General features: G+C 36.1%; 1 protein-coding gene across 1 annotated transcript in view; it reads right to left on the reverse strand.

Annotated features, from left to right (window-relative positions):
- ANTXR1 (ANTXR cell adhesion molecule 1) overlaps positions 1-27,831 on the reverse strand; it is a 1,493,128-nt gene that overhangs the window by 352,013 nt on the left and 1,113,284 nt on the right. Inside the window, exon 14 of the mRNA XM_044083028.1 lies at positions 22,794-22,835. Within this exon, the coding sequence (XP_043938963.1) occupies positions 22,794-22,835 (42 nt within the window). The remainder of the gene's footprint in view (positions 1-22,793; positions 22,836-27,831) is intronic.

Genomic DNA, 27,831 nt, shown 5'->3' on the forward strand with positions numbered 1-27,831 from the left:
GGTACTATACTTCTGGACACAACAGCTGTGGTTGTCAGAGAAACCCCTGACCAAAAAAAAAGAAATAATATTAGATAAGGTGATGTTAGAGAAAGAACTGTAAAGAGAGTTTGTGAACCCTGCTAAGACTGTGATTTTGACAATAAAAAAGATGGTCAGCCAGCACTTGATTTAAGAGATCAAAGCAGAAATGTGCTGCTGAACAAAAGAAATTGTGACCATAAAGAATGATAAATTGAAGAAATACCAGTTAGAAAACGGAAGAACATGAACTGCTCATACACAAGAAACAGAGATCCATGAAAGGAGGGCAAAAGTAATAAACTAGTGAATGTGTCTTAATGACTGAAAATGAAGAATAAGAAATGACTACCAATGTGCTTAAAGGAATAATAACAGAAAGTAAGAACATGAAGAAGGGAAAAAACAAGGCCCCGACTGCCTGAGTTGATAGTGCGGGTGGATGTAAAAGTTCCCACAGCACTTACTCAAAGTTTCTTTATTTATAGATATATAATTATACATGAATGTCTCATGAAATATCAAAAGCTTAAAACAGTGAATGCAAAAAGAGCAATAATTCTAAAGCGAATTTAAAATGATCAAAATCAAGCAATACTAAAATTAATTTTTTGATGCAGGTGGGAAAACTCTTTGTACCTGCCATACCCCTGCTAATTATATATACCAACTCCGAGATTGCACAATAGCAGGGTAAGTGTGACTTCTCTAGTCCCATTGCAGCCTGATCTCTCAAAAAACAGCCAGCTAAAATCCTGTTGAAGACAACATTCGCTCATATACGTCTTTCTTTTTCTTTACAGCAGTAAAAAGCTTTTGCTTGTATTAGTGTTATCTTCTAACCTGCAAACATATACACATTTACAATATAATAGACAAATCTTATCTCATGAATATTATTTTCATAAATATGTATGTATATTTGCAACTCAAAAATCCCATCAAGCACTCACCATCTTTCATCATAACCATTCCTAACTTATGATATTACATTAGAATGCACCATTCCTTTTTATAGAATTCTTTGTGACACCTGCACCTCTGATATTATATACTATCATAACTACTATTCTAACAGTTTGTTCACATGTTAACCTTCCCTTAATGATGCAAATTATACAAAATAGAATTTATTTTAATACTTTAACTGTTCAGAACCATTCATTCTATAAACGCATGTTCCCGAATTATTCTATAACACTTCAATAAAGCAAGTTCTGTTTATTCCTCTTTATGTACATAACCATTTTACACAAAGCTTTATAAATCATAGCAACTTTCATGGGTGACATATTAATTTCCAACCTCCATAACATTTTTGCCTCAACAACTCTTTAGTTTAAATCCTGACCCATCTTTATTTAATAGCATTTTTTTATTTCATGCTGCAAATCTTCCCAATGTTAACATTATAAACCTTCTCACATTATATTTTCATACAATAATATTCTTTTGCACCCTATATCTGATATTTTTAAATTCTATTAATTTTTTTTCTCTAGTACCTATACATCTCAATGAAGTACTTTTTAAATCTTTTATAAACTGATAATTTCTCCCAACATGCATTGTATTTTAAACCGTATTTTAGATACCATATTGTCACTTTCATACTTCATCATCTTTAATATGCAAAACAAATGCATGGAATTCATATGAACAGTAAGATTTCTTAAAGTTAATCTACCATCACCAGTTGTGTTACATAGCACATCCATTTTTACTGGGTTTAATTTTGATCCTCATATAATGCAAAATAATTTCTGTAATAAAACATTTTAGATGTCTTGTGGTGACATATAAACACCCCCAAATAGCACCTTTTCCCAGTAGGACAGTAATCACCATATATATTGTTTGAATGACATCTTAAATAACTTTAGTATTACTCGTACCTAATTCTTCCAAAATAGCTTGATATTAAGTTTTATAACATTCCTGTTACCAAAGTTTACTTCGACCACTTTTCAAATTATCTTATTAACTCTCCCATACAAAACTTATTGCTAGCTCATCTTCTTCTTTCGGCTTTTCCCGGTTAGGGGTCGCCACATCGGATCATCTGTCCGCTCATGATTGGCAGTGGAGTTTTATGGTGTCGAGTTGCCAACCTGGCGCCCAACCTTGCACAGAAGGCACACACACGCACACACTTGCACTGTATAATCTGTATATGCCATTAACAATAGCAATTCAATTTCTTGCAAATATAAACATTTTGCACTTTGTATCCAGTGTGTGACTTGCATACCTACAACATTTATAACCAAAGAAAACAACATACTATACAATGATAAGCTTTACCTATCCTCCTTTTTAACTAAAATATCTTTATTAAATGCCCATTCACCAGAACCTTCAGCTTTATGGATTCATATATGGATGCAATAAACTCTTCAGTCTTGTTAATAATTATGTAATCCCTCAATATGCTCCATAAATCTTTGTCCTACAATGTTAAAAGCCAAGATACATTACTTATAAATAATCTCTTATTACTACCTTCATATAATATACGGTTTGTTAATTTCTTTACTGAAATTCACATATTTTAAAATTGCTTTCTTTTTATACCACATTTCCCGTTTAAGCATCCATCTATACTATCTCAGTCTTTTGTGGAAAACTTTAATAAGTAGTCTGTGATCTGCTTTGCTCGTAGCACATTTCACGTACAATCTTTGTCTTCCTTTTTCTATATTAAGCTAAACGTTTTCACTAATTTCATTCATGTTAATACTATGAGTCCTCCATTCATTCAAAACATTCAAAAATATTTTGCTCTTCTGCCATATTTTTATAAATTTTAAATTCTAATCCATCTCTACTGGGAAGAGATTTATCATTTACTTTTTCAAAACATCCTGAAATTCCCAATATGTTATGCTTCTTTACAATAAGTCAGATGTCTGTGAAGAAATCTGTTTTCAAGAAATACTTTTCTTTACATAACCCATTTTTACTCCTACAATAATCAAATATGGTCCCTCTAATTCTTCCATAATTTTGCTTTGATCCATGATTTTCACATTATCCTTTAATGTCCTAAAATGTTTTTCTTCCTGTTTTTAATATTTTATAAATTTCCTGCACTTCCTTCAGATAGTCAGGATTGCCTCTACAATAGCTCATCATATTCTTCATCCATTTCTATAACTGAATTTATTACTATCTAGCACATTTTTCTACACTATTGTATACAGACAAAAAGTATCCTTATACAGTGTCCATTATCGACTATTCAGTTCAAATGGCACGGAGAAGAATTGTAATGAATAATCTTATCACACATTTTCCAATTCGCGCTTAACTTCCTTGTATTCTAAAAAAAAAAACTGCTATCTTTTTAACACTGTCTGCACATTGTGTTCATAATGTTCACCGAACATGGCTCCGATTACTAAATGACCTGAAAATGCTACAAATTTGCATCCACCTTGCAATTCTTTTTGAGTCATAAAACAGGAAATGGCTAATCACTGTTGTAATATTACCCCTAACATATGTAAACATTCTCCCTCTCTCTTAGCTGTAAATTTCCATATCTAATAATTCATTGCATTTAACTATATGTTGTGCGACCTTTACCTTTTTTCTGAGATTGCTGTTTAAATCGCCTATAATAATATTATGCAAGTTTACTAAAACATATTGAAAAACTTGCTTAATCAACTCCTGTCTTTCCTTCATATTAGTATTGGCATACATCATCTTTAGTCTGATGTACAAATCATTTAGCCTTGAATCGATCAACAATGCCCTTCCTACCCTAATTATTATAGCATTTAAAAAATATTTGCATTATTAAATTCCACAGCTAAACTCAATCACTTCTGTAACCCAAAATAAAACAAAACAAAAAAAAAACTCTCTATACCACAAATTATACAGAAATAACCAATATCTATCAAACTGTATCATATGTAAGCATATTACACCATTGACTAATACGCAATCTTCTGACTTCATTAATCATACTATTCATATTTAGTGAGATAATTAAAACATATCCCTTTAATTTTTTCTGTCTGTTATACCAACATGTCGTCTCTTCCTTGTTCTGCCAATAGCTGTCTTGTTTAGAACTGTCCTCATTTTTTTCTCATTTTAATAATCTAAATCCTCTGATTCTAATGCATCGTATTTGCTACTTGTAGGAATATTTCCAAAGCTATTGCCTTCCTCCAAATGACCATCACTTATAACTGTACCATCTACATCACTCTCATTTTCCCATTTCCCAGCATTTATATTTTCTACCATCTCTTTCTCGCTACCATCTTGAGGACACTCCATCTTATTTTCCAGCTTTCCCCTATGCCCGATACTAACCAATAAGTGTCAACACTATTCTCTGCTTTAATGTAATCCATCCAAAAGTGACCAGTCTTGTAATACCATCTAAATGTTGCTACTTAACTAGCAATTGTATGCCCCAGGTCTCTTCACTCCTGACACATCTGTTTATTGACATGCACTAAAATGTTATCAGATAAACAAAAATATTTTGGATTGCCCCGAGTAAGTTAGAATACCTTTTGAACCATTAATATTTAAAATTTGGCAAATACTTCATCACACTAATGTTAACAGGCAATATTCATTACATCCCCAACCTGCATATTTTTTGACTCTGTGTACTGTGTCATTGTTTTTAAATAATGTTGACTTTCATTTCCTGTACAAAATCCATTCTGAATTTAATATTTAGCCATTTTTAATCAAAGGAGTTCTGAACAGAAATTATATAATTTTAGTAGGGCTCATTTTGCTTTTCTTTTCAAATTGTTGAAAAAAAAATATTTCTTACATTAACACAAATGTCTCAAAAGTAATGGCACAGCAAGTCTCCTTTCTAAGGTGAGTAAATGATGAAGCTTCAGGAGCCCTGAAACCTATTGGCACAACACAACATTGTTGTCCCAAAGAAAAATATCTATCTTTTGGTTTATCAAGCCGAGTGTTGATTCTTATTGTAGCTCTAAAGCTACTTTTAATTCTTCCAGCCATCAAACTCTGAAGCCACTGATGAAAAACTGCAGGTGTATTGTTAAAGTAAGTACTTTGCACCTTTGTAGCATCAGAACCATAAAGGGGGTATAACAGTAACATGATCCTTTTTGCCCCTGATCCGATTCCTTATTTTCCATTGTTCCTGAATGATCGCTTCACATTAATCTATCACAATAGACCACAACACAGCTGAGACTAGCAGGCTTCTGTGCTACAGGTCAATAAACGTAGTGGTATCCAATTCACCAGCTTGTAGTTCACTGTTCTCAATAGTTGACAGATTCTTCGCATCAAACAGCTATTGAATTCTGTTATATAACTCCATCCTCAGTCACCTTATTTTTTAAGAGCAGCCATTTCACTCATTACCCCACTCTCCACTGCTTTAAGAAGGGAATGATGCAAAGAGCAAGAGAATTACACCAGCGTTCTGGCCAAATTTCCTGTACTCAGTATGAATACTACCTCAGCTCTCCCTGAAAAGAGGCTGCTGACTAACTTGGTCAGCAAAACATAAAATAAAACAAAAGGTAAGAAGAAAAATGTAAAAAGAAAAGAAAGTGAACACACTGATAGAAGAAAAATAGAGAAACATAAGGGGAAGATAGCAGTGGAAAAATGACAAGGATTGCTAAGAAGAGTCTATTGACTAGTATAATAAGCAAAAAGAGGGATAACACCACAAATGAGCATTTCAGACTTGAATATAACAAGAGCTTGTGACATGGAAGGGGGAAGAGGAAATATTTAATAATGATCAAGTGTTTAGAAAAAAGTTGTATGTAAATTAGAAGGAATGGAAGGAAGAGTGTTTTTTAGATGTTGGCTGGCTTTATTTTTGTTGACAGAATAGAAGATTGCCACAGGACAAATCAACTTATATTTTTATCTCCATCATCTTGACCATTTAGTTTCCACAAATGACCTGCTCACTCATTTGTTCATTCCATCTTGCCCAGTGTGGCACCTAATATCATTCTTCCAGGAGTGACTAGCCTTTCAGAAAAATAATTATTATTGCAGGAAGTAACTGCCATCAATAGATGAGCTGTTTTTCATATTTTTTGTTGTTGTTTTTGTACCTATATCCAAGGCTGCTCCTGTGAGTATTGAGACATTGCTTAATTTGTACATCTGGGGTCTCAGCACTGTCTTACAATATACTGATATTTAGGATGCTTGGTCAGTATGTTTAGTGTTCCTGGGACTATCTTTCTCATCTCCAACTCAGGATGCTGCTGTGGTGAATAACCCCACTCTCAAGATGCTTAGTATTGCAGGCCAGTACCTTAAGGACCAGTTCTGCTACTCAGAGCTTGGTCACCTGTGTTATACTGAACATTACAACATCTATGCATCTGCAGTTGCTGAATGTCTAGTTCACATTAACCAAATTAGCATCAGTCTGTCTCTTGTTAACTAGTTCATGAGAGTCCATTATTAAAATATAATTACCAAAAGTACATGTATGGACTCTTATGCAGAGTGATGATGTATCACATCAGGTGTGTGCGCCGATTGTCCAGGCTTATTATGCAACTCTTACCACCCTAATGTAATATACAAATATTGTGAAAATAATATGTTTAAAATATGGATTTTGAGAGAGTGAGGTATCGAAGAGGGTCTCCTTACAGAGTATTCTGGCAGTTTGCAATGTAGAACACATGACCATGCCACACCTAGTTATGTTTCTCCAACAAAGCAAATGTGAGGACTACATGGGTTTGCAGGTGCTCAGAAACAATAAGTGAAAATAATTTGCCACATTACATATACACTGATACACCATAGTGCCACAGACCACACCCCAGGAAATGCATATTTATTTATTTATTTTACATTTGTTGACAGGGAGAGTCCAACTGGATTACAAGTCCATTTTCAGTGGAAGCCCGGGGAGAAAAGCTCCAAGAGAACAATTTTTTTACAAAACATAGTTTTAAGGACAGACTTTTGACATACAATTTCCACAGAAGAGACTTTGACATACATATTAACTAACATATAGGATACATTTGTTCTCTACAATATAATATTAATTTTAGAAGATATTCCTAAGTTTAGGATTCCTGTGATAGATTTGCTATCAGAGTAAAAGCAGAGACACGTAGAATAAGGCTCCGAGTGAGCAGATGATGCTCGCTATAATTGAGAAGGATAACAAATTGATTCACTATATGTCTTCGCCTGGTTTTAGTTGAGAAGGATAACAAATTAATTTATAATAGGTCTTCTCCTGGTTTTAGTTGCTTATGGAGAGCTCAGCATTGCTGGGGTAGTTTTCCCATATCAAGTTAAGCAATATGCTCCTTCTTACTTCATCATCCTAGCTTGACGTATGTGCAATAGTATGTGGAAGTGGATCATATGTGCTTCCTGACACTAATGATTCCCTCAAAGCCTGACAAGAAATTTGCAGCAAAGAATGTCAGAAATATTCTAAGGTTGCACAGACAAGCAAAACAAAATATGATGAAATAATAGCAAATTAGATGTATGTCTTTAGTATTTGTTAGAGAATTATATAAGGTGCAAAACATCCAGTACTTGCATGTCTTGTGTGTTCTGTGCTCCGACTCTATATTTTAACTCCAACGTTGGGCACTCTCAGGTAAATGAATATTTGATTTAAATAATAACAGTCAGTGATCCCAAACAGTTTTGAAACATTTTCTTTTCCCATCCACATCTAATGCACAGACTTATTGGCAAACTATCGGGTCTGAAGACCAGAAGCCCACATTAGTAGCTTACAGGTTCTTCTTCCTTGTCAACATTGTGCTCACACATGGTGTTCACTGGACTTGTGCCTCACAACACTTGGGGGTATACATTAACATATGTTTAGTGCATTCCCCCAATGTGTGATTTTTCTTGCCACATGTTCTGACAATAAACTTAGGCCATCAGTTCCTAGTGCAGTAGGCATCAGGATTTGTCCTCTTCTACATCTACAAATGTGTGGGGCTTCTTGAGCACAAACATAGCACTGGGTAAAGGTGGAGGGGCATCTTAGGCAATACCAGTCCTGCTTTTTAATAAAATATACTCATAGCAATCAGACAGCACTATACTTTAAACGTGTAAACATTTTGTTGACTCTAGCTACTTGTAAATTAGATGCTGGCACCCCATTGCCATGAATTATCAGCTCACACTTATTTTAAAATACCTTATATTCTCTCTCTCTCTCTCTCACACACACTCAGTCAGAACATGAATTTAGATAGCTTTCTATTTTTAAACTGAACACAAGGCCTTTAGCATATACTAATACAACTGCAAGTTCACACATTATGCATTCACTGCTTATAGCCACTGGAGGTTTCTAGGGCAAGAGATCTAAGTTCAGTAAAATTTATGAGCTGCTGTGTACTGTTACGCACTGGCAAAAGTTTAAGCATCATTTTCGTCTTGTGGTTATTTTCAATGAAATGTCTCAGTGAGCCTTGCTGAATTAAAAAAAAAAGTTCTTGATGGTCTCAGACAAATATTCAGTCTTGCAGAAATTGTCTATAAAGCCAGTGGAAATTTGAGGGATATTACTTTCTTATTCAAGAATGAGTTATGTAAAACAGTATAACCAGAAAATTCTGCAGTTCAGCAAGTACATTTTTATCTGACTACACAGAACACAAATAGACTAGTGCAAAATGTGATGAGCAAGGTCATTTCATTTCATTTTATAACCATCTGTGCATGTCTTCATCTGGACAATGACTAGAAATCATTACATGTTACTTATTTCTTATTTTTATTAATGCATTGTATGCTTTATGGCTTTCTGTATTTTCTTTTAAAATACGTAAATTAAAGTTGAAGCTGAAGATCTTTTTGATTGTAGAGGTCTGCCGCAGCTTCCACTTTCATATTAGACCATGATGTATATTATGCTAACAATGATTTAACACCAGACAAGGTGTACAATGCCATTCAACCAAAGCAGTGGAGAGTAACCTACTGACCTGTTTGCAAAGAAGTGTAATCCTAACTCATTTTGCAAGAGGTGGTGTACTCAATGGCAAGTGCTAGGTTAGCTGCTTTTGTGAGTCATTTTAAGCCTATCCAATTTACTTTCAAAGGTGAGAAGCAAACCCTGCACATTTTGTATGTGAGGTAAACACCTTGACCATTGTGCCAATCCTCAACCTCTCATTCAAGTTCTCTGGATTTTCCTTCTTGCAGAAATCAATGTCCATCAGTTCTTCCATTAAGTCATTGCTTATTTGTCTCCAGTCCCAGACAATATGGTTCACCAAGCACAACAGAGTCAACACATGCTGCTCTCTCACCTCTTTCCCAGAGACTGAATGCATTCTATACTGTCTACCACCTTGGGACACTACTTCTTAGCCTAATGTGCTGTGCAGCCTCTCACTACACATCCAAAGCGTACCCAAGCAAATATTCATCAGGTCGCTGCCTTTTCTAAAGGAGCTTTCCTGTTCCTATGCCATCACTTTAATTTTAATTTGTTTAGGTGTATAGGTAAAGCTTCAGATACTTGCTTATAGTTATACTATACCTTATATTTTATTTATTTTACTTCATTATCCTTACTGCGATAATGATCACATCCATAAGGGACCTAGTTCAGGCATAATAAAAGATCCAGAGGATCATGTAGAAAACCATATTAAACATTTAGGGCAAATAAACTAAATTAACACTGACATGGCTGGACTGTAATCATTAACACAATGTTAGTCACATTTATATCTTGTGCCTAGACAATACAAACTAAATTATTTTAATGAAATGTTGAGTCTAATGGGGATCTTAGTACTATTAGAGTTGACCAAGACTGGAAACTATTACAGTATATTCCCTTGATGGTATGTTTTAACTGAAGGCAAATTCATCAACTGACCACTTCTTCAAAAATAAGATGTCTGAAAGGAATGAAACACTTAATTAGTGAAGCGGAGGGAAGTCCACTCCCACTACTGGAAGGATATTCAAACTTTATACCTCCTTACTTAGTATAACCAAATCTGAAGCTGCACAAATTCAAAGCAAGTGAAATTATTGTTGAAAGACTGCTCTCTTAGCAAACTTGGCTTCAATGAACTCTACAGTTAACCCTGTCCTTCCAAAACATTAATTATCTAGGCAGTATATTCACTTATCCAAAAACTGTTAACACTATGTTCTTTATTAGTATGCTTCCCAGTCAGTGCAATAAGCTCTTAATGGTGTGATGCCCATGCACTGGCCCAGCAATCAAAGAGCCTCAATCCTCACCACTAACACCAGTGAGGGGCATCCATATAGGGAAAGGATAATAAATACACACACAGTAAAGTACAATTTCCCTTAAGAGCACACACAGATCACAGTCGGTCTGGGGCTGGTTTCTCCCTTTCTCTCCAGGTCCCCAATAAGACTCCCCACTGGCACAGCTATAGGGTCCAGATCTCAGCCTAGTGGGCAAGCTAAAACCTCCAGAACCCTCTCTGTCCAACCAGTGCTTCATGTCCCTGCCCAAGTAGCTGACACACACACTTTGAGATTAGTTATATACAACTACATAGACACTCCTGGGGAAGGCTGGCACAGATTCCCCAGCTGTGCCCTCTTTTACCCAGACTATATGGTAGAAATCACTGCCACCACCCAGCTAATATTTATCAGCTACTCAAAGGCTCTTATGGAAGGGTGTCCAATTATTACTGTGCAATATTATTATTATCCAAATGGTAAATGCAACCTAACAGTCAAGACTTATTTGAAGTGACTTGGTACAGTATCACTATATACATGCAATGTACTCTTAGATCTTAAATTATCTCTACACAAAACCGCCACAGTTAAAAGGTTTAAAAATATATAATAATAAATAAAAAGAACACAAGACAATACTTCTTACTGCACAGTGTTAGTCAAGAGTTCAGAGATCACAGGAAAAGGCTTAAAATAATACAGTAGAATAGTTCTGACATCACAGAAAAACAAGTTAGTCTAATCTTCCTATTTCCTAGCTATATCTAAGAAAACACGGTTCTAAAACCCTACTTACATATAAACACAGGCAGAGTGGTGAGTTGGATGTTCTCAAGACAAATGCTCAAATGCTCTCATTCTTTCTGCCCTTAAATGAGGTTAATAGCCCCTTTGATCTTGCAGCTGGTCAGGAGCCAGAGCAATAAAAGAAATTATACATGCAAATTCTAGCCATTAACTCTGGCCTCAAAACAATAGGCAGAATTCCTTCATCCAGACATATCCGCTCCAAGCCCTGAGATCAAAGACAATCATGAAATGCTTGAGTATTAAGCTTGCTTACAGCAGAGTGCACTGTTGTTACATTTTTGCAGTTCCACATTTTTGTTCATATAACACCCTTTAAGAGTACATGTATATGTACTTTATTTTTTATTTCATTATTATTTAATGATTTGATTTTTTTACAAATTTTTAAGAACAATTTTTTGTAAGATGGGCTTGTTATTATGCCTTTGTAAGTGGTTTGGTACTTTAAATTGAGGCTTGTCTTGTAACGAGTAGGAAATGATGTCATCACTTGTGAAATTATAAATTGAAGTTTTTATTATTTCCTTTTGTCTGAAGAAGTTTGCTAACCTAGTAAACGAAAGCGCTAACTTTTCATTTTGGTCTAGTGTGGTTTGTCCTCTGTTATTCATATTTTAAGTTTGTAGTTTTGTTTTTATTAGTTTTTTGCAGTTCCACATTTAACACCATTTTTCCCATTTAAGAGAACAAGCATGTGGCTTATATTAACATTTACATATGACAGAACTATGTACAAAATTCGATCTGCCTAGGCTGGCAGCCTTCATCTCTCACAGAAGGCCTCTGTAAAAACAATCCTCGCTGAGTGACCATTGCTTCCTCACTTTTATCTAAATATCCATGTGTGATGCCCCAACACTGGACCAGTAATCAAGGAGCCTCAATCCTCACCACTGGCAACAAATGGGGGATGTTCACTGAGAAGATGACAGGTACACACACAGTATTTCCAGATGCAGCTCTTTGCATCAAGTGCAATTTCCCTTAAGAGCACCCAGAGACCACAGTCAGTCTGGGGCTGGTTTCTTCCTCTTTCTCCAAATCCCCAATCAAACTCCCCACTGGCACAGCTTTAGAGTTGAGTCCTTAGCCAGGGTTCCAAGCCAAGTCCTCCAACACTCTGTCTGTCCAACCAGTGCTTTGTGTCCCTGTTCAAGTAGCTGGCACGCGTGCACATACACACACACACACACACACACACACACACACACACACACACACACACACACACACACACACACACCTGGGAAAGGCTGGCACAGATTTACTAGCTATGCCTCTTTCTTCCCAGACTATAAGGTAAGTATCATTGCCACCAGAACCCCTTATCAGCTACTTTAAGACCCTTAACAAAGCGTATCCAATCTTACTGTATAATATTAATACTAATACAAATGGTAGTTTGACAAATAGCAAGGCTATTAGGAGTGACCCACACAGTGTCACCAAATAAATATGCAAGTACTCGCAACTTAAATATCCCTACACAGATCAGCCACAATGAAAGGTTTAAATATATTTAATAATAAATAATAAAAGAACAAGACAATACAAAATATATATTCACAGTGACATCAGAGTTCAAAACCACAGGAAATATTTAAAATAGCATTGCAGTAAAGGCTCAAACAAATAAAGAAAAATGTTTAAACTAAACTTCACTATGTTACTGACTGTATCTAAGAGAATTACTATGCCCTAATGACTTACTTCATTAGAGCAAGGCAGATGTGGTAAATGGTTCTTGTCAGGTCCAAGACCGAATACAGAATGCTCTGTCTCACTAAGAAACTTCTCAGATTAATATCTAAAATATTACTGCTTGGATAGCTTGCAGAATGACATCATTTCTTGTCATCTGACTCCTAGTTTCCAGGCCAAACATCCATCGATGAAGATGGCAGTATTTGGCATCTACGTGTAAACATATACAGACAAAGGCTTCTCATCAGATCTATGGCAGATGCTGGAAGTCATATAGCAATTGCATTCATTCATACTTTCAAGACTAGTAATTACTTCACCCTAAAGACAATACAGAAAGTTTCCTAGTACAGAAACTTTCTCTTGCTGTTTTGAAAACTGAAAGATACCAGCTTTTATGTCCTAGCCATAAAGTAATTTAATTTCAGTTATTTTTTCTGAAGTTAACCTCCTGTATTCCATTTCCCACTGTTAAAATATATATATTTAAACAGTTACAATAGTGCATGTACATTTCTGTTCTCTTCCAGTAGAGCACACTGTGGCTACATTTCAAACAGCACTCTGCAATACCCTTTTTAACACGCACATCTGTACAAGCAGTTTGATATGCACATGACATACAATTCTAATACATTTGTAATACGAGCATCTTGTATAAATAATTTTGATATTCACCAATAACATATAATTTATAAAATTTCAGCTAGCTGGGCTGGTGGTATCTCCTTTCATCACACCATTCATCACCAACAGCTCATTTTCTACTTGTAGGCCACAGACAATGTAGGCATTAGGCAATGTACCCATTTCTAAATCCACTAACACTAACAGTGCTGTTGACTATATTCTTAATTCAATACTACAAATAACAAAACAAATTATCTGAATCGATGAGGAGAATATGGAGTTCATATTCTTCTGTGTCACCCATCAATCTACATAAAACAGCATTCACACCACTGACTGTGCCTGTCAGTAATACAAAAAATGCAAATCCCTGATGACTGGTTTTCTTATATGTCACTTTAGATCTGTTTATCTAGAACTGCAAACATGTTTATTTCAAATCAGACTGAGATCACAGTTGGGTATACTTGTATAAATGTGCTAATGGATCAGCTTCCTTACTAGTAGAGAAAGAAATCAATGCTACCTCTGTTGTCACTAATGGTTGTTTGTATGATTTCTGGTAGCAATGCGGAAGGATCTTTGGCTCATTTCTGATTTGTATTCTACAGACCCCCCCATTTCTACTAGCCACATGTTTAGGGATTTATGTTTTCAATTTAGCCTCAGATCAATTGAACTAAAAGCACTTTAGCTGTCTCCTGCATGAGCTTCCCTCATATGACTGATTATATCCAGTATTTCATACATAATGCCATACCTTCATGCCAATTCTCCTTCAATACATCTAAACTCTCTCCCTTTTAACTAACACTTCCCCATAGTTATGTAAAGTAAGTAATTTTATTGTCTTGGCTGTAGTACGTACATCATCATTTAGTACATACATTGAAATAATGCAGTTAAAAAGGAGCATCATGGAAATTATTCACAAAATACAAACACAAAGTAATATTTTTCCATAAAGTTGAAGTTTTCCATGAGTAGATACGATGTACTGCAAAGGATATTCTTAGCAGGATTAACTATCATTTGTAGATACAGATCTGAAGCCCAGGGGTACATGTTACTTAGCTGAGATTTATAAAACAAGTTCACAAATTCTTCTTGAGCATAGGATCTCTTAGTTTCTCTCTGAACTGATCTACATTGTCAATGCATCTGATATTATCTGGGATAACATAAAGTTTTGAAAAGGGGCCTAATTAATGGAATTCCTTCAGAGCCTCAAAGAGTGTAGGATTGTTCCCTAAGTGCCAGGTTAATTGCAGAGGTAGGCAGTATCTGGCACATAGTAATGTAAATGATGCTGCTACTATGATCTGAAGACACTTGTATTTGCTTAGTGAGCTGCACTGATGTTTAGTTCTATGCCCAGATAAATGAATCTAGTATTTTTCTGTTGTCAGTAGTGCAGACTTATTCTAAGGAGACAGCAATGCAGGCCCTTTTCAAGCCTGGTTATTAATAAATTAAAAGAGATTGCTCTTCTGGGATCTGAGGTAAAAAGATTCAAAATTCTATAGGCAATTTTAGGCAATGAAAGTGTTTTGCTTCTGCCTAGCCGTGTGTGTGTGTGTGTGTGTGTGTGTGTGTGTGTGTGTGTGTGTGTGCAGATGTGTGTGTGTGTGTGTGTATGCCACATGATCAAGAATGGTTTAAGGTGACTCCTAGATATTTATGGGCAGTGGTTACTGGCAGTGGTATATATTTGGGTCAGTGATAATGCTCATATCTCTCAGTGCAAGAAATCTGGACAAAGCCAGAAAGAAAGGGGGGACAAAGGCCCAAAAATAGGGACAGAATTTAAATATTGCTCCTATAAACTTGGAAAGTTGCTAGACTATCAGGTTTTGCATTATTATGCATTTTCTGAAGGATACAAAGTCTGAAACTCAAATGTCTGTCATTATTTAGTGACTTCAGCCTTCAATGATTTGCCAAAAAAACGCAAATTTTATGTGTAACAGACCAAAAATCTGAGGCAAAAATCTGGGCATTCTGTGAAAATCTGTACATTTGAGACTGAGGTATGATAATGCTATCAAAGCCATTTTTAATATATTTTGAAGTTCCAAACCTGTGTTTTTGAGATATTTATAACTAGCTGATTACTAGTTAAGCAGTTACAGAGATACATGAAGTCCTGTTGTAAGACTTTGGATGGTATCTGCTTATGGTGATGGTATTTGGATGTATTATCATCTGCATAAAGGTTGTTAACCTGTGGATAATGCCAACATGCCAAGAAGATTAAAAAATAATGAGAACAAACAAGGCCCTAGCACAAAGCCCTGAGGAACCACCAATGTGGGCATGGTGGCTTTAATCTGATGTTTGGGTCCTTTTACTCTAAATGTTCGGTCACTAAGGTAGTAAAAACAGTGTTAACCTCTATGGAGAATCTACATTCTGTTAGCTTTTATGGAAGAAGAGTGTAGTCCACTGCTTCAAGTGGAAAATTCAGTAAAAGAAAATTGCATCAGTTAGTGGTCTGTTGTCCACGTTCTCAACAAGATGTGATGCAATGAGCCTTTGCAACTGAATGTACTTGAATCAACAACTTTCTTTTATTTTCAATGATGGGCAACAGTCTGTCATATACTCCCCCCACCAAATAATATGACCAACTCCAAGGTCATAAAACCTTGGAACTAAAGTTATCCGCTTTAATCCATTTGATTAAACAGTTCATCACATTATGGCTCAATAAAAAGTTAGAGAATCAGGTCAATAAATGCAGTTTTTTTAATTAGTTATAGCGTGCTAACAGTGTTTCTGCCCTTAATCACTTTAGTTCATTTATCTCAACATAGCTAACGGTCTGTTGACTTTGACTCAGTCTCTCTTCATCTACTAGCAGCGATTGGGCAAGTTCAGTCTAGGACAAAGAAACATTGATGTATTACCTACCTTGAAAAAAATCATTCATGGCCTTTATTGGTTTTTGCAATTTTTCGAATTTTCCGTCTCCCCAGTGAGGTCCCACAAGTTTCAGAACTCAGTCCCTTATTATTTATATTAGACATCATGTCTTTGCCTCTTGACATAAATAAAATGCAATCTTTCCAGTTATACAAATAACCTAGTCTTGTAATGTTATCTCTCTCTCTCTCCAAATGTCCTTCTACAGCTAATTAGCAGTGTCATCTCATCTGCCTACTCCTATATTTTCATGAAGCACTCTAAAATCAACTACTGTAAGACCAAAATCATTATGGACCACACACAGACTTAAGATGTATCCATCTCCATGGAATATTAGTTTATCCACATCTACAGGAAACATTCACGGTTCCTTTTTGAAATCCAAAGATTTGTAGGCTAACTCTTTACTCATCTTCACTGCCCATATAAGTAAAGTTCACTGGAGGATTTTCAACCAAAAACAAGCTTGTTACTGTATATACACTCTTCTTGCAAGTAAAGCCTCAGATACTGTTGCAAGGTTGTTCTTGCTATCTAAACTTGACTATTCTTTTCCCATCCCTACTGTTGCTCTGTACTACAAACGCATACTGCTTTCAGACTCTACAAAATACAACCTGCTACGCTACACTTAATGTACCTCCATGCACACATCACTGAGTTATGCTACCCACCCATGGGGGCTTCTGCTACAGAACACTCTACATTATTTCTTTCAGACTTCACTGACAGCCTTGCTCAACAATTGTTGACCAACCCTTACGAATTCACTCATGACGTAGGTAGTTAAGCTCTTCAACCACAGCTTTAACCCTTGCCATACCTTAATACAAACTGCAATCTGTAAGCAAAGTTCTGTGATCAGGAAGATCATAGTTTATCCTATTTATGCCCCAGAACGCCTGTTGACCTTCTCATTTTGCACTAATATCAGGTTATTCTGCAACCTTTCTAGGAAATATTCTTGTAGGGTATATGTCAACAATGGTCACATTACCCTTTGATTGCATTTGCCATTTCACCTCTGTTTGGCTCCGTCCCAGTATAACAATTCTCCATGAAACGGCTACCTTGAAATTTCTGAAGGACAACAAGTTGCTGACAGCACTGAATGTAGATTTCATTGATAGGGTACATGTCATGAACTTCAGATTATTTCTGTTTAATATTATATATTATTATTCATTTAGGTTACAGCATTATTTCTCTTTAATTGATTAGGCAAACAGCCCACTATGTTTCACACTACTTTTTAGTACTTCATATCATCTGAATTTGAATTTTAAGTGTCATTACTGGAGCTGATATCATTGCTGCTATAACACTTTATTGGGTACACCCTGGACATCCACCGTTAGTTGTGAGACTTATTACCCCAAGGTCACTATGCAACATTACCGTAAATGAGTGACCTCAGGGTTTATTATACTGAGGAGATAATGCTGGGATCTCACCTGGAATGGTAAACAGTGCAATTAAACCTCACACAGAATACTGTTTTTATGAATTCCTATTCACAGATTTGGTAACTGATATGCTGGCTGCAATAAAATGGTCTGACCAAATAGATTACATCTCTTATTGTTCTGCCTTTATCAGGTGGCTCCCATGACCAATTTTTTTTTTTTTTTTTCTTAGCGGTCTTCTCACATTTTTCTGACTGGTTATCACAACTTATTTACTTGCAGAATGAATCGGATATACCTCTGAGGATTTCATCCTGTTTGCTTATACTCCCAACATATCCTGGACATACATGTAAAGTACTTTCAGATCAGCACATGTACACAACTATGTGTTAAAATGTGTGCACGCACATGTGTCTGTCTGTATTCTCTGTAGGCACAGCCTTGTAATTTTCACAAAGGAAATACAGAAAAATAAACGTATCATCTATTCTGGCTCAGTGTTTTAATTTAATAGGCATACAGTATAATTCTGAAAAAAAACCCCACAATTAATTAGTTCATTCCCATAGGTGGATAAATATATTCAGGGCTTCAGGTTACACAACTGGAGTGATAAAGACAAAAGAAGATATAAATGGTACAGCAGGCAAAAGGAAAACAATTTAAAAGGTGCATTGTGGGTATAATGTATGGAGGAGGAACCAATGAAACAAAAGCTGATTTTTTTCATAGCGCAAGGGTCTAAACAGTGAATTACAGGACAATGACTCCAGTGGTCATGAATATAACTTATTTAAAGGAAATGCAAGGTGCTTTTATATGTTGCAAGGGACTGTTTAAGTGAGGTACTGTCAGTGAAGTCATAGCTGTGTGTACGCCAAAAAAAAAAAACAGGCCAGCACTGGTTTTCAGATAATGAATGAAAAGTCCTATGTTTTGTATTGCAGAATTATATACCCTTTATACAGTGATTATTTGCTACGTTTGACATACACTGGTAACAAGGCTGAAGCAGAAAATGGACCCTGTGGTCCAGCTACCTGAAACCAAACAAAAATACAAATGTTCATAGGTTCATACATTAGTGCTAGGCTAACTGCCCTTGTGGGCCATTTAAGCCTAGAAAATTACCCCTATATGAGAATCAAACCCTTCACTTTGTGTCTGTAAGGTAAACACCTTAACCATTATGCCAACCCCTAAATGTCTTAAGTATGCAGTAGAAGTCCCAATATATACCTGCCACTTTGATACCTTGGTGGAAGGCAAAGAATGATGATCAGATGAATACGCTAAACAGAGTTCTAGATATGCTAATGGAATACAGACTTCAAATTAATTACTCTCCAAAGATGTAATTTCTTTAAGTGAGCATATAATTAACAAAGCTGGTTTACTGGCCACAGGCAAGCTGGAGGTTGTGCTAAAGGCACCCAACACTCACAATTTATCACACTTGAGACTGTTTATAGAACTGGTCAACTACTGCCACCTATTCTGACCCTGTCTGGGACTACAGTGACCCGGATGCTTGTCTGAAAAATAGGTCAGCATGAAAAAAAATGGACAGCTATGAAAAGCCTTCTATGGCAACCAGAAAAATAATATCAGACGAAGTGGTTCTAAACTTTAACCCTTATCTCTCCATCAAATCAGATTTGGAAACTAGTTGCATTTGTTGTCCTAGCTCACCGTGAATGTGGTACTTCTTGTGGGCACACCTCTATACCTTTCTCAAAGTAAGTAAATCATAGCATTAAGAATGGCTTTGGATCCATGTATTTATTAAAATGGGCAAAACCCACGATATAGAAAAATCCTCCTCAGGAAAAAAGGGTTTGTTAATTTCAGAAAAAGAAACACAAGATGTCTTAAGAAAAAAACTCATTGAAATCATTAAGAAAGATAATTGTTCTAACACCAGTTAGTTTATGAGGTATGTTGTTATTTTCTTAATTTTCTTTTATTGAATAAATCTGCATGAATTTGATTTCATTGCTCTGAGTTTCTTTTGGGTGTTTACTTCCTGGTTTTGTTGACCAGGAATGTTCAAACTTGTTTCATTTTCAGCAGAAGCCCAAGGAAAAAATCTCCAATAGGCATTGTACTTTTGACAATACATTAAGCAGATGCGATGAACTGCATAAATATGATGGCATATCAAATTAAGTATTCAGTTTACATCGGCGGAAATCCAACCGATTGAGATACAAACGGATTATAAACTAAACTTCCAAGAACATATGAAAATTACAATGAAGAACCTTCACAAAAATGGAAGAGCTAAACATAATTAACAAATTTCTATTACCAGACTTTATAAAAAGAATTGTAGAAGTGCTTATATATGTCACTGCTGCTGTCTCTAATCCCAGAAAATCAGTATTAACGAGCTTGACCTCCGCTCACAATAAAATACCAAATTTGCACCCATCAAGAGATTACATACTGTAGAAATTTAAATGTATGTCCCTAGAAAATAAATATATAAATATATAAATAAATAAATAAAATGACACACACATCTGACATTTTCCCACAAACTAATTCATTAGGAATCATGTCTAGCACTACTTAACTCGCTGTTCGTGACGCACAACCTCCAGAAAGTTTGTCAATCAACCATGTCAACTTAAAAGTCAAAGATTTAACTCAAAGATAGGTGACATGGCTCTGAATTTTTATTTTCCAGTTAATTGCAATGAATTACCATCTTGGAAAAGAGACATTTGAAAGCATTATCTATATGCCATGTCTTTAACCTCAGTACCTGTTCTCAGTTCATTCAGTACTGCAAAAAAATCATATAAAGCAAGTGCATCTTAAATATCCTTTTATTCTGAAATATTTGATTAGGAATGTGCTCAGGGGTATATGGGTATGAGAATTTGCTTTTAGCTTATGAGGTCTCACAGTGGGTGTTTTTTGTAATATATTAGCTGCTTTGATAACTGTTTTAAGGAAAGTCAGGAATGTGCCCTCTGGCACAAATTTAAGAATTTGGTGACTGCATTGTCTTTACAACGTTTAGCTGGGACTGCAAACAGTACTACTGTATGTTGAAAAATTCAAGTTAAAATGGTTGCAAGCAATATGTATATATTCCCATGTATTTCACATTAATTCATCCATCCACAACCCCGTTTTCCCATTTTTGCACATGGGGCCAGGGTGGCACTTCAACAATGACAATCATCTAGAGACAAGGTTTACACTGCTGGGTGGCTAACCCTGCCATGGTAGTTCTTCCACACCACACACTCGTATGCACACTCACACCTAGAGTGTCCAGTCAATCTACTGCTTGTCTTTGGAATATGGGAGTAAACCAGAATACCCTGAGGAAACCCATGTGAACATAGGGAGGACATGCAGACTCCATACAGAAGGCACCCCATCTGAGAAATGAACTGAGGAACCTTTATTTCTGTTAGGTTACAACGCTACCCACTGTGCCGTCCTAATGTAGATTCAAATTATGCGATTGCCTTTGGGTTCAGGTTATGACTGAAAGTGGTCCTGCTGCAAATAAATAAATAAAATATACTTACAGGAATGGGTAGTGATGAATACATTTTTGTTAAACCATTCCTTTACCTAGTTTTAATTTGCATACCTATTTGCACTATATTCTACGTCTGTGTGTGTGTGTTTTGCCTTTCAATTTAACATTATTTATAAAACTTGCATAATATGCTTAAATTACTTTCTCCCTTTCACTTTTAATGCATTGTTTTGTCCTTTCTTACAAAAAGTGATGCACCACTGTTATCACTATCAGCAAGTACAACATCCTAGATTGCGTCAGACACATGAAAAAAGAACTACAGACTGCAAGATGAACTACAGACATTTTATTTTGAGACATACCACACCCTTAAGAATTGATTCAAAGTGAAAACAAGATAAACTGTATGAAAAGAAAAAAGTACTACAGTTAAATGTGAAAATTCTAAAGTAGCCATATTTTCCAACTGTTTTTTTCTGTAATAATAATACTTTTGTCTGGTAACACCATTCAATAAATTCATCTTTGTTTTGAATACAGTTATGAATGTTCTGAAATGGATCTTTTCCGCACACTGTACTCACCACAGCACTGTTTCCCTACAATAACTTTGTGGGGGGAATCTGAGTTTCTTTCATCAAAGTATATATACATACTGACTGGATTATGAATTATCAACTAGCAATCTTAACATAAGAGATTTTTAAAGCTTGCAGACATTGTTTTAACAAAAAAACTTTATTAAAACAGCAACTACAAATAAGATGATTTATACTTGTTCAAAGGATATATGCATACATAGATAAAATTTGCAAATATTTGTATAGCAGACTGTTAAAATATTGTTAGATAATGCATTTCTGCTAACAGATATTGCTGCTGTTTCAAAGGAAAAGATAAATTAAAGACAAGTAGAAAAAATATCAGTGCTGCATGCCCAGGGGAGCTGACAATTCCCTTTAGTAATAATTTCTCCTAAAATTAATTGACATTGTAATACATACTTAGTGTTTTCAATGTCATAACAAAGTAAAACATTACATGTCCCACTGTGTGATGCTTGCTTTTTATTTCTTGGTCAGAAGTGTAAGGACCTTGCAAGATTAATGTTATAATTCATTTTCTGCAAGTGGAGGTCTACAGAATGCCAAGTTTATGTTTATAGAATGGATAACTATGACCCTTCTTAACTCCCAGAACTCAAAGTGTAATACCAGCAGAAGTGAAGGTAGACTGCAATGTGAAAATACAGTAAATCAAATCAGGTCTACATTATCCAGGTCATAAACATTACAGAACAATATTCATCAGGCTAAGAGCTCCTGCATTATGTAAACCAGACAATCAGACTTGGACTAATAAAGCTTAAAAAGGTCTCCAGCCTGGTTTTATTCACGTTTCCTTTGAATTTGACTTTGCATACAGATAAATTTTGCCCATGGGCTTTGGCTGGGCATAGCAAAATACAAATAGAAAAAGAAAATCTGCACAAACAATGATATCTAAGAATTTAGAAAAGAAATTGAAACAGCTGCATAACTTACCTCACTTTCAGATTCAGCTGGGGGCGGGGCTTCTTTAATAACCTGGAGGAATTGTATAGAAAAATATACATGGATCAAAATGCAGTTTGTTGAAAAAATACAACATTTTTTACCTAAAGTAACATCTTGAAAATTCATATGGAATTTTACAGTTCTGAGAAGGCTAATTTCTATCAGTTCCCTTGTAGATACTATAAGTCCATCATATAAATCAACATATGGAAACAAAATCCTGATAGAGATGGCAGAGGATGGAATTTGGCATCTTGTCACACTGGAATGATAGCTAAACACACTGTCAGGACTTCCAGACTGTACTTGGGAAAAGAATGGGACAGACATGAAATCTGAGTGCTTTCTGCTTCCTCTGTTACTATGGGGAAGGTAAAGGAGGCACTTCTCAGCTTTGCTGGCACCATGGAACTAGCTCTATAAGCCAGATCTAAAGGTCTAAGATCGTTCTATTTTCAGTGGTTGATATGGTCTCAACCTTTGGGCAGGTGAAAGTGGTGGTTGTAGTTGAGGGGTAAGGTCCCGGTCCTTACGGGCAGACTTGAATAAATTGTAACTGTGTAGACCAACAAAAGAAATGCCTTCTGGGGATACAAAATATGGAAATGGAATCATCAGAGTGAGGTGTTCTATAAAGCAGTAGCACAACTAGGTTGGGGCGATGGGGGGACAGCCACCCTAGCACAACATTTTTGAAGGAGTGATTGGTCGATCCTGATCACTTGTTAGTAATAGTGCATACCGACTTTTAAATGCTGATTTTTGCATGTTTTTAAGGGTTAAACATATTTATTTACTGTATCTGATAACAAAGCTTGCTTACAAATGTTCATATTTAGGTTTAGCCCATGTTATTTTTGCAATGGAATTTATAAATACTAAATGAGTCATACAAGCAAACTACAGATCTATTAGTAATTACATACATACAAAGAAAGTAAAACTTTCTAACCATCCTGGTTGGTCAACAATAATTAAATAATTTTGTGCACAGCTGTAAAATTATTCTATCTGAAACTGCAGCTTGGTGTCTTTGTAGAGAGCTGTGATTTTAGCACTGCCAGTCTGTGGCTGCAAATTAACTACATCTTGAAGATATGAGTTTGATTCCTACAACCTCCACTCGCACATGTGACAACTCATTCCAAGCAACCAAGTCATTATGCAAAGTAAGGCCGCACATGTGACAACTCATTCCAAGCAACCAAGTCATTATGCAAAGTAAGGCCCTTGCATCTAGTAGACTTTACTATGGGAGAAAAAGAGGTGCAGTCAGTCAAGTAGGCACTAATAGCATATTTATTTAGATGCTTTTATTTTCCTGGGGGGGGGGTGTCCCATGGTTTTAAGTGCGTGTAGTTTCTATAGCAAATATCTTTGCAAATGCAGATCACATTCACTGATTTTGCTGGCAAACAAGTGTAAGTTTTTATTTTATACTAACTTAATAATGTTTTACTCTGTAATTTTAATGCATATTTTAATATTCAAAAACCAGCTTGCACTGGTAAATCTTACAACTGGTTGGCCATCTTTGAAAATATATTCTGAGTTAACACCAGAAGATACTGCCAGGCATAGTTTTCTGTAAATTTAAAAAATCGTATTTCAGGGTATTAAATATCTAATCAAACAGCCTCTATGAGATGTACCGAGTGATGTCAGTACACTTTCCTTATGTGCAAAGATGCTTTGTCTCACATCTAAAGACAATTAGACATAGCAACCTCTTGATATTTGTGATGGGATTCTTTTTGTAGGATAAAGTAGGATAATGCTGCTGAGCAGCAAATGCTTTCAAAATGGAAATACATTTTTTTCTTTCTGAGTACAGGAATTGTGGAAGATAATCCAGCATATGTGCCAGCATCTGTATGAGGTGATGAAATGTAGTGGTTTACCTTAAATTTATCTAATTTGACAATAATACTTGCAGGGAGAAATAGTGTCAGATGCCTTGGACAGATCAAGATAAATAGTGGTTTCCGAGTAAGAATCAGAAAACCTCTGTATTGCCTAGCATTGTTACAAGTATATTGGTAATATGTCTAGTGATGAGAAGAAATTGCTTCATGAGATTTGTGGTGAATGTGAGTTGAGAATCATGAATCCGGACAAGGGTGGGTGGATCTTGATGATAGGAGTCCATGGATTATATGGCTAAGATGTTTACGTTATTAAATAATGAATCTCACTATATTAGAAGATCAAGGAATTAAATTGATATAGCTTACCACAATATTGATTTGTTCCTTAAGGCTCTATGGGACTAGGATGTCATTGATTACAATTTATTTCACTTTCTTAAGGTTGAAGAATCCATTATTCCAGTAATCTCTGGCATTCCAAAGTGCATAAGGATGTTGGTGAACCCCCCCCCCCCTTATGGGAGGACTTTGGCTGACAAAGTTTGCAGACGACTGCAAACTGGGCGCCATAGTGGAAAGTGCATCGGACACGGATATCCTTCAGAAGGGACTCACGGAAACAGATAGCTGGTGCCAGAGCCATGGCCTGAAGTTAAACGCCAAAAAATGTATAGTCATACCCTTCGGGAAAAACAAGGTAACCCCAAGCTACCATATAGGTGGCAATCCACTAAGCACAGAAGAGGTTATCAGGGTCCTGGGGACCCAGGTTGACAGTGGCCTTTCTTTTGACACTCACGTTGCTAAAGTGGTTAGAAAGACCTTCTACATTGCCCACCTGATCATGAAGGGATTCACATCCAGATCTAGTGAGGTCATTGTTCCCCTGTACTCTTCACTTATCAGACCAATGATCGAGTACAATGCCCCATTCGGGATGCATCTCACCCGACATCTGCAGCAATTGGAGAGACCCCAAAAGTTCCTCACCAAAAGGATAAAGGGACTCCAAAATCTGTCATATGCTGCCAGATTGAAGAAACTCCAGCTCTATTCAGTCGCATACCATCTGCTCAGAGGTGACATGTGCCTGACATACAAGGCCATGTCCAACCTGGAATTAATGGACATGCTCCACCTCAAAAAATCCAAATCCACCAAAACCACTAGAGCAAGCGACTTAAACCTTAGCATGGATATAAATAGGACGTGCTGGAGGGATAGATTTATCACTCAGAGACTCCCTATGCTGTGGAATAAAATCCTGGTCCATGTGAGGCAGAGCACCTCGCTGACTCTGTTCAAGAGAAATCTAGACCTGTGGATGGGAGATCGTAGGTTTACCCCGGGAATCATCTCTGTGTCACTGCTGGACAGAGGCACAACAAACTAATGGGCACAGTATTTTTTCATATAAGGGGTGGCGTAAGCCACAAAAATTTGGGCTAGGCTTATAAATGCCTTAGGGCAGATAGTATGTCCAGTTGTTGCTGCTGGCTCCAAAACTCACTCATTGGCTGTCTTTATAGATGGATCTCTAAAGGATTTTTTCCTGGAACATAGGTATGTGCTGCAAGACTCATGGGATCTTTTAAGAAGTATTAACCAAAACCACTACAGTGATTCTTGGCTATTGGTAACTTGATGTTATAGATTTATCTTGTATACCACATGATATGATCTTGAGTGGTTTACAGATGCCTGCTTAATTCAACATAAGGTACTCCCCAAAACATCAGCATTCTGACTGATTTTATGGATTTATTTTATGAGGGGGGATATTTTAAGCAGGTGGCTGGAGTAGCCATGGGGCGGCTTGTTTCTCCATATATGAGAACATTATACTCTGGTTTTGGGAATAAACAGTAGTGTTTAAATCTGATTTTATCAGGTACATAGCAACCTATTTTCGATTCCTAGATGATACATTTGTAGTCTAGAAAGTTAATGTCTTGGATCTTGAAAATTTTGTAGAATTTTTAAATACTTCTATTAGCTTCTTAAAATTTACATTTTCATACTCCCTTGAGCTCATTAATTATTATTATTATTATTATTATTACTATTAATTATTTAGATGTAACCTTGATTAAAGACAAGGTTGGACAAAAGTTTGTTTCCACCTTGTGTAGAAAACCACCCTATTAGAATACATTTCTTCATTTTAGTATCGCATAAAAAAAAAGTTTAGTAAAGAAGCAAATGGTACATGCCTCTAGAAGTATATCTGAGGACGTATACTTTCATGTAGAAATTGGCAAGCTGGTTCATATGTTTTTGGATAGAGGTTACCTTGTAGACAATGTTACAAGATATGACAAATGAAGTTGCTAGAAAATGGGAATTCAGTTTTGCTCCCCTACTAGGAAAGGATTTCATTGGAGATTCACTTGGCATTTGCTCTAAAGAAAAACCTCCTTTTGAATATGCTATGATTTTAAACACAGTCCCTGGAGTAAAGAGGTTAGGAGGGTTATTAAAGAGAATTGGAAGGCCATCATTCACGATGACCATATTTGCCCTATTCTTGGTACGACTCCAGTTTGTGCATAAAGGGCATTTCAATTTAAAAGAAAAATTTGAAAGGATTTCTGATACTAATTTATTTCTAAAAGAACTAAAAAAGGAATGTTTACATGTGGACACTGCCCAAAATACAAATATATTTTCATTGGACAGACGTTACAGTTAGAAAGTAACTCCTATAATTTTAAGGTATCCTGTACTTGTGACTGTAATTCAGCAAGAGTAGTTTATATTGCCTTTTTGTGACTATTGTCATTATTATTGTAAAGGTAAAATAGAAAGCCAATTAAAACATCACAGCCGATCAGCGGTGGTGCAGTGGTAGCATTGTTGCCTCACAGCAAGAGGTTCTCCCATTCGATTTCTGGCTGGAGTGCCTTCTGTGTGGAGTCTGCATGTCCTCCCTGCGGTTGGGTGGGCATTCGAAAGACATGCGTAAATGGGCGTGCTTTTGTTGAAGGTTGAACTTCGAGCTGGCACCTCGGCATTCATGAAAATCTACTGCCAATCATTAGAGGACCAGAGTTCCTCTGTGGTGACCCCTAACCGGGAAAAGCCAAAAGACAACAACATTTATGAGTATATATATGATATTAGAATATTAAATGAGAGTAGTGCCCTCTTTAAACATA

This window comes from Protopterus annectens, chromosome 9.part0, assembly GCF_019279795.1.
Source record: "Protopterus annectens isolate FY-2018-M chromosome 9.part0, PAN1.0, whole genome shotgun sequence".
NCBI lineage: Eukaryota > Metazoa > Chordata > Ceratodontiformes > Protopteridae > Protopterus > Protopterus annectens.